Here is an 8,664-nt window from a genome sequence, read left to right on the forward strand (position 1 = left end):
ATCCTGCTTTCATTACCTCAGGGGTCTCAGCAGGGCAAACCATTCCCCACAGGGTGTTGTGCAGCTGCCGGGGCTTGGCCAGTTTTCCATCTCTCCCAATCGGAGAATTCAGGCGTCTCAGGTGGGAAAGTGTGGATGCAAAAGTCAGGCGGTTCAACACCTGCACATAGGAAGGAGTTCAGTTGGTCAAAGCTTCTTAAGTGTGCTGCTGACAGGCATCATGGCACACTAGCACAAAGGATCAACACCCTCTAGAGATGATGTGCTCAAAAAGAACTAAAACAGCTTTGATTTTTGTTAGCTACACTTTTTAGCTCACCTCCACTAACCTCACACTTCCCCTAGAATCTCAAGCTCCTAACTAGTGTTGTAGTGGCAGAAGTTCCCAGAGCATGTTTTTATCACAGCAAGACCCTTGGCTAATAAAGTCAGTGCTCCTCATAATTTGCCGTGGAATACAGAACTTTTATATTATAAGGTGTCACTCAAGTTTTTTTAACTGCCTGTGAAGCACTGGAAGTAACTAAAGGAAAGATATCCATCCTCCTGGATGACTCCCTGGGACTAGGAATTTACACAAAAGTGTATGATCAAAGAAAAAAAATCTTTACAAGAGTTGCACCAACTGTTTAGCAGCGAATGCAAGAGCCAAAGCAAACAAACCATGACAAAAGAACCCCTAAACCACACACACTAAAGAAGATCCAACTGTTTGGATCTGTTTGATCTGTGTCACCTAAGGAAACTTCATTTTAAGAATATTTCTGTTTAACATACAACATGCATGGCTGTTAAGCAATGTTAAACTCTTCCATGAGAACAGTTTTACCATAAGAACTGTAAACCTGACAAAGCTCTTATTGTACCTGAGATACTCCTGCTCTGGCCTGATGAGCTTTCTTCTGGTCACCCCAGTTTCCAGTTGCCAATGAATATTTCAAACCGTCTGAAATAATTCTTGTTTTAATTGCCAACTCCAAGTTGAAATCTTTCCCTCTATCAATGAACTTTTGTGCATATATTCTCACTTCCTTCAGCAAATTCTTGAACATTCTGTAGAAGAAAGACACCAAGAAATCTGATTAAACAATGCATGTGCAGTTCAGCCTACTCGGGGCTATTTAAAAGAAATGTCACTGGCATCGTGAAAAGAAGCAAATTGTAACCAGGGTGAGGGGGCAGAGGGGAATAAAGCAAATGCAACTATTTGTAAACAGGCATAAAATATGCTTCAAAGCAAGCCAATGCTGGCCACCTACTGTTATAGGAAACTCAACTACTCCATGAAAAAGTCACAATTACACAGAAGCTGTGTTGCCCAAGACTGACTCTCTGACACAACAGAATTAGTCTGACTTAGAAGCACAGAGTTGGCAATGCCTCTACCATGAAATAAAATGTGTATGTGATAATTACCCTCTGAACAGGAAAGCCAGGAGTGGCCCAGCAAGATCCAGTCTTTTGTTGCCATAATGATCTCTGTCATCCAGCTCTCTTCTTCCCAGTGCTGCCAGCAACAGTCTATGGACCATATACCTAAGCAAGTAAGACAGTTTGTTTTAAACTGACAGCAGACATTCACAACAAAGATTACATGTTTTCAAAGATCAGTCAGTAGACTCCATCCTAAAAGCTGTCCATGCTAGATCTTTAGGATACCACTGCCCTAAAATAAACCTCTTCAGCACATCCTTAGAGGTGGATGACCACAGAAAGTTCAGGCTAAGGACAGGGAGAAGAAAATATTTACATCATGATGGTCATGCCTCTTCTGCTAAATATCTGTCCTGTACTGTAACACAGGTTCTGTTGAAGCACATGCAATCAGGTATAAAATCACAAGTTTCCTGATGCTACAGTCCATCTGCATATCAGTAAGCAGTCATCAAGACAATGTGCTACTGGTTTTAAAGAGTGGTTTACATTACAGTCAGCTTATCAGTACTTGTCTAAATCTTAGTTATCAATTTCTAGGTGTTATCCATGCAACTGGATATCAAAAAGTCATTTAGCACTATCATCATATTAAACGTAAGATCCAAAATGTGCTTGAGTCTCATTTCGTTCCTTTATTTTTTCCTAGTTTATCAAAGTTTGCATTTTCTCAGCCTGGAAAATACACCAGTGCCCCAAGTTTTATCAGAGAGTATCCTGAAGACTGAGGCTACAACAAACTTCCATTCAAGGCATTCTTCCAATCATATACATGAGTAAAAAATATCCATTTGCAGCTGTGAGACAGAGTTCTGACATACCCTAGAAAATAGGCCTTTTTGGTTTCACAGAAGTCACTGACACCAACATGCGGGAGCATTTCTTTCTGCAAGACTTCTTTGGCATACTTGATTCTCTTTTCTTTGGTGACACCTGGCTTGGCACCTCTTGAGCCAATGAAGTTGAGGGCAACATTTTGCTCCTGAATGACAAATGCTTCATCCAGAGAAGGCTTGACCTAAGGCAGAAAAATACAGCAAAAATCTTGTAGCAACCAGTGCCTGTTGGGGCTGAGGGAAACTACACAGTAGTTTGCTAATGATTCTTTTCAGGATCTCCTAATTATTGATCCAGGTCTTTCTGGCACTAGAAAACAGCAATGAAGCATTCAGGAAGAAGAAAAAAAAATAGTTTAAACTTCAGAAAATAGTTCTCATTCAAGTTCATTCTGCTGTTTTAGGCATAATCAAGATTTTACAGTTAAAGCAACAACAGCAGGAGAAGACCCTAACTCTCCAAATACATATTAACTCTTAAAAATTTCCACTGTGCCCTGTCCCCTTAATGTACTCATTAGAATAGATTCAGGCAGAGAACTTTCAACATTTATAATGCAGAACCCACAAAAATAATAATTAAATTACAACAGAAAAATGAACAACGCTTCAAGTGATGACTACCTGCACCAAAACACCATCAAACATGAGAACAGGAAATAATTTAATATATATTACCATTTCCATCATTTCTGGGTCTTCAAAATCATATATGATGTGCTCTAGAATGTCCCTGTCGGACACAAATCCGAGTGCACGGAAGACAATGATGATGGGCACCTCTTGTTTGATATACGGCAGAGTTGCTACAATGCGCTGACCGATGGCACTCTTCTTTGCACCCTGCAAAGATGGGGGAGAGCAGGGCTTAGGTTTAAATCATCCTGCCTTTCAAGAAAAGTCTCTAAAATCATCCTGCCTTCAAGTAAAAGTCACTCTCTGGATTTGGATGATACAACACAAGCATATTTATTCAAGCACCACAGGAAAACATGGCTTCTCAGCAGGCCAACTAAGGAGCTACTCCGCAACCTTACTCCAGCAATGAGTTTTAATTTTAAAAACATTTCAAGCTTTAGAAGCCTGTGAAAACTTGTAAGGTTTTTGCTGATACAAAGGAATATAAATACTACTTGTTCACCCATATGCATAATTTCTCTCCCTCAGTGCCAAGAGCAATCCCATCCACCTTCAGTGTTCCTTCTGTCAGGCTTAAACTCAGCTTTTCTAACCCACTGTGCAAGTGATTATTCAAGTAGCTGCTCCCCCTCTCCAGAAGGAAATGCTGTGGGATGCACAGGAAATCAGGAGTGCCTCAGACACCAGGAGTGAGGCTACTGTAAAGTTGCTCTTGGAAAATTTCAAAACATCAGTGCAATACTAAATGAGTACTGTCACCTTTTGCTTTATAAGTTACAAGTAGCACTTATTTCCCCTCACAGATGGCACAATTAGATGTTAAATATGAATTCATATGTGGTCTGCAAAATACATCTCAACACTAGCTTGGCCATCAGCAAAGAGAGGGTCTCTTCTATTTATTCTTCATGAAAAAACAAGACACGGCTTGTCTGAATTTTCTAAAAATTCATGTATAGCAATTAAAAAAATTATTTTTAGCCTTGCCCTAAAACCTGCCACAAACTGAGTCTTCATTTCAATCCTCAAATTATTTATCATAGAGACAAGCATAACATATGACAAACAAATTTTAATTTGCTTTTATCTTCTTTACAGTTTAGCATCAGAAGAAATTTCTTCTCAAAATCCCAAAAGCAAATGACACAAAGAGACAGGACAGTAACAAAACTCCTAAATCAATCCCTGGGGTTATTACTGCCTGGCCATACCTGTCCACCTCTGGCCAGCATGCTGACCCATATTGTACTTGTTGGTCGAGAGGAATTTTCCAGACAAGACCTACACTCTCCTGTGTAGGCATATTTCGAATCTTTCTTTGCAAACACATACACTGTGTTTGTAGCCATTTTCTCCTGAGCAATCAGAACCTGTGTGAGAAACAAGAGCAGCAGTAAATAACTGACAAAAGAGAATACTGACAGCAACACTCACACTGTTTCTACTATTCCTTCAGGTGCCTCAACTTTAAGAGCGCTGCACAGCGTGAAGTCAATTGTATTTTGAAAATATAGATTTAAACAAAATAAAAGCTATTTAAGATGAAATAGTCCAAACAAGAGACTCAGGGAACTCTGTTGTCTTTTCTTACTTACCACACATGCTGGCTGTGCTATTTTGCACACTGATAAAGCATTTCACTATCTGTTTTTCCAAGGCCAATGCACTACAGAGGCAAATTTAAATGCCAGCTCAACAAGCAAAGCCAGAATTCTTTTCCCCAAAAAGAAATATAAAATTCTAATTATATTGCTGTGTTTGCCTGGGTTATCAGAAAATACTGTCAGTTTCACTGGTGAGGCACTAACAGAGTGAGGATATGGTTTTCTGAAGCTGCTTCCACATCAATGGAGGCAAGAACCTCTTCTTAAAACAAAATGCATCAAAAATACAGCAAAATCATCAGCAAAAATACAGCTGCGAACAAGCTGGAGGACACTCTGAGTAAGGAACTGCCTCATTTCAGAATGCACATTGCTCTGCAATACTGGAAAAGGAAATAAAAATATCTAGAGCACTTACTCACAAACAGTTCACAAAAGGCAAAGCAGTTCACAAAACAGAAAAAGGGAAGAACTGAAGATGGGAAATGTATCTCAAAGAAGAAAAGGTGGCTTGAGAAAGCCCTAACAGATAAATAAAAGCCCATCTTTCTGCAAGATCAGGAGCTCCCATAGTATCTCTGGTACACTGGAATAAGAGCATTTATGCTCCTGGCAAAACATATGGGAACAAGTGACAGAACTTCCAGTGTCTGTAAAGATGGCTGTGCAAGGTGTATCCCTTACCTTTTCTGATCCATTAATGATGAAGTAGCCACCAGGATCAAGTGGGCACTCGTTCAGCTCACAAAGATCACGGTCAGTTAAGCCATTCAGCAAACAGTATGTGGAACGCAACATGATAGGAATTTTTCCTATAAAGGTTTTCTGATGCTGGGTCTGCAACTGGTCCTCCCCTTCTTTAATAACTGTTTTAGTTATATCCACATACAAGGGGGCAGAATACCTACAGAATAAAAACACCACTGTGTTACCTGTCAGTTACTACCTTTCTGTACAACCCTGAGTAATGAAGGCAGTTATTCAAGCACTCACTGGTGTATTAAGCATTATTACCAAATCACCAATCTCCATCTGCATTTAACAACTAGACATGGAAGTTTAAACAAAGCAGCAATTATTACATTTTCAAGGCACTACTATATTGCAAAAGGCTATGAAACAGTAAGGCAGAGGCAGTTCTTCCTTGTGTTTATCCACCAGAGTTGGCTCTTACGTGAGGTTTCTCAGTCTGGCTTCATTTGGCATCATAGGCGAGGGTGCTCCATCCCTTTCCCAGTGTGTAGGTTTGGAGAGATAGATTTGTTCAAACTTCAACAGATACCGGGGCTGGAAAACAAGAATATATTTACTTGTAATGGAAGAAACATCTCTCCTATTAGCAACCAGAACTGCTACTGCAGAAGAACAGCCACTACCAATAAATGAACACACAGCCAATTGGGTAACACCAGCTCCTAGGAAGATTCTATAGGACAAGTAAACAAAGTAAGACTTGAGTTTTTGGAAAATGATCTGATTTTAAAATGCACAAAAGCTTCCTACAACAGGAGGTGGCAGACCCTTGAAGGCAAATGTTCTGTAGGTCAAAAAAGTCTCCATCCTTGTGTGAAGAAACACCTTTTCCTGGATTTGCAGCAACAGCCACATATAGTACTGTTTCCCAAGTTCTCATGAAAGCTATCTTAAGGAGAATATGTTTACCACCATTCTTATCTCTGAGCAGGGCTGCTAAACCCTCTCATGTGCTCTAAGCTGCCTTCAAAATTTGAGACTGAGAAGCAGAGGGAGACAGAAACAAAAAAATCAAGTTTTTTTCCAATACACACATTTTCCTTAAATTACTCCAGCATCTTCAAATGTGGTGAGAGATTGCCTACAAGTGCCTCTAAAGGAAAAAGCAAGTTTTCTTTTTACTCATCTCTAAACCTATTCCTAAAAACTTGCATTTAATAAATGAGAATAAGACACTAACCTCTGTGATTTGAGAAAGTAAAATGATAGCTTTTGGGCAAAAAGAAGCCCAGCACAAACCATGCTTGTGATCTGAACCACGACCAGACACAGCACAAACATCAGCTGCAGAACTGCACAAGTAGAGAATTCTGCCACAATATACACAGAATAACAGAGGAAATATTAAGAATTAGTGAGCTAAATGTTTATGAACTATTTGCCTAGCAAAGAAAGCAAATGACATCTCAGTTATTCTCTACAGGATAGTTCTTTGCCTGCAAAAAATGCAAAGGAACAGGAAAGCTGCATAACAAATTCAAATGTCCTGAAGTTCCTTTAAATCCCTAGAGGGAAACATCAAGGTAAGTGACTGACAGCAAGGCAATGGCTCATCACCATTTGCACTTATGGAACAGGGATCAAACTACACAAGGGACACAGGTGAAAGCACCAGAGCCACTGCAGAAGGTGCACACTCATTGTAGAGGAGCCATCACGGGGTGCAGAATTGAGACAATCTGTGCTCTTAGGAATGCGGTGCCAAGGGAAGAAGATGAACAACAGCACCCTTTGAAAACCTGGACCTAACTTGAGTCAAAACTAAGAGAGAAGTTTTCAGCCATAAGCCTGCCTTGCCATGGGAAAGCTGCTGAAAAACCAAGATCTCACCAAAACACAGCTTGCTCTTGGCTACCTGACCTGCTCTACTGAATCTCTGTCCACACAGTTTTGCAGAGGAACTGACAAGATGAGCTGCAGCAGCCACTTGTTCTTGGTCACTTCTCAACTCAAACAGCAGGACAGGGGTTGAATAAAACAAATGAGAAATGACTTTGAATTGTAAAAACACATAATCTCTGCCAAGGTTCTCCACTTACTGGCTCTTCCACTTCTCCTGACGCATGCTGGGCTTCAGCTTGTAAATCAATTGGTGGAGCATCTTCAACAATTCTCTGCACAGACATCTGAATAAACTCATCAAAGGAATCCAGCTGTTGCCTGACTAAACCCTTTTCATCAAAATAGGAGCTAGGAAAAAAAAAAAAGAGCAAGTTAATAAGAAATCTTAATTTAATTAATGTACTTCACACACCAACAAACTTAAGATATAGTTATCACCAAAACTCCACAAGCCATGAAATATAGTGCAGAATCAAACACATTCACTTAAGGCATGAGTTTCAAACACAGATGCTCCTCACAAATGTTTAACAATTCCCTCCTTGCCTGAAGACAGACACTTTGGAGTGACAGACTTGCTGCCACCTCTTGGCTGAGCCACGACTGCATGCACAGTGAGTACCTCAAATTTCCCTTAAATTGGAAGAGAAACGTGATCACAAACCTCACGGAAAGTGGCTTCAGCTCAAGTTTTCAATAACACCTGTAAATTACTTTGCTTAACTAATTTTGCAAGCTGCAGTAAACTAGGAGCATGTCCCTAAGTCCAAGCAATAGTATTCAGAACTTTTAGCTTGGATTCCCTGTGTTCCACCCACACAGGTCCTGGACACTCGTATTTTCCTAGGAAAAAACACCACCACCAAAACCAACCAAGTACTGATTTCCTAATGCCAGCATCAGCAGTGAAATTAGTGGGCAAAACCATGAGTTTAATATGGAGCCAAAACCACCTCTTTCTTCACTGAAAAAGGTGTGTGCTGGGGGTCAGCAGAGCTTCTGAATCCCTGCACACAGCCCTTTGTTTCTACTGAAAGCCCGTGCCGCAGCACAGGGTTTATCGTAACCAAGCCAGCCGCTCCAGGGAGCTGCAGCCAGCGTTCCCGGGAGCAAGCTGGATGTCACCTGCCAGCCTGGAGCACGCGAGAAGGGATAAGGACAGCGAGTGCACCTAATAACAATCCAGCAGGCTTCCTGCCACAGGTCGGGCGTGATTTCATCATCGTCCTCATCGTATTGCATATCTGTGGGGAAGCACAACCTGTGAGTTAGCCTCCCACCACCGCCGTGTCCCCGCTCGCCCGGCTCAGGGTCCCTCCGGTACCCCGGGACAGGCCACCGCATCCCCCCATCTCCCGGCTCCCGCGGGCCCCGGCACGCCCAGCGCCACCCTCGGCCGGGACGGGCAGGAGGAAAAGGCCAGGAGAAAAGGAAAACCCCTCACCTTCGTCCGCGTCGTACATGGTGGCGGCGGGAGGGGCCGCGGCGGCGGCGGCCGAGCGAGGGGCGAGCGGGAGCGCGGAGCGGCGCGGGCGAACGGCGGCGGCACGGCGGCT

At 41.9% G+C, this 8,664-nt stretch overlaps 1 protein-coding gene across 1 annotated transcript in view; it reads right to left on the reverse strand.

The window, feature by feature from the left end:
• Positions 1 to 8,658, reverse strand: part of POLR2B (RNA polymerase II subunit B) — a 16,776-nt gene extending 8,118 nt beyond the window's left edge. The window contains exons 1-11 of the mRNA XM_041488212.1: positions 8,553 to 8,658; positions 8,280 to 8,352; positions 7,306 to 7,456; positions 5,688 to 5,800; positions 5,198 to 5,417; positions 4,121 to 4,279; positions 2,949 to 3,113; positions 2,256 to 2,452; positions 1,417 to 1,536; positions 867 to 1,053; positions 17 to 160 (exon numbers count right to left, since the gene is read on the reverse strand). Of these exons, the coding sequence (XP_041344146.1) occupies positions 17 to 160; positions 867 to 1,053; positions 1,417 to 1,536; positions 2,256 to 2,452; positions 2,949 to 3,113; positions 4,121 to 4,279; positions 5,198 to 5,417; positions 5,688 to 5,800; positions 7,306 to 7,456; positions 8,280 to 8,352; positions 8,553 to 8,571 (1,548 nt within the window). The 5' untranslated portion in view covers positions 8,572 to 8,658. The remainder of the gene's footprint in view (positions 1 to 16; positions 161 to 866; positions 1,054 to 1,416; positions 1,537 to 2,255; positions 2,453 to 2,948; positions 3,114 to 4,120; positions 4,280 to 5,197; positions 5,418 to 5,687; positions 5,801 to 7,305; positions 7,457 to 8,279; positions 8,353 to 8,552) is intronic.
• Between the last annotated feature and the right edge of the window lie 6 nt (positions 8,659 to 8,664).

This window comes from Pyrgilauda ruficollis, unplaced genomic scaffold (assembly GCF_017590135.1).
Source record: "Pyrgilauda ruficollis isolate IOZ18807 unplaced genomic scaffold, ASM1759013v1 scaffold89, whole genome shotgun sequence".
NCBI classification, from domain to species: Eukaryota; Metazoa; Chordata; class Aves; order Passeriformes; family Passeridae; genus Pyrgilauda; species Pyrgilauda ruficollis.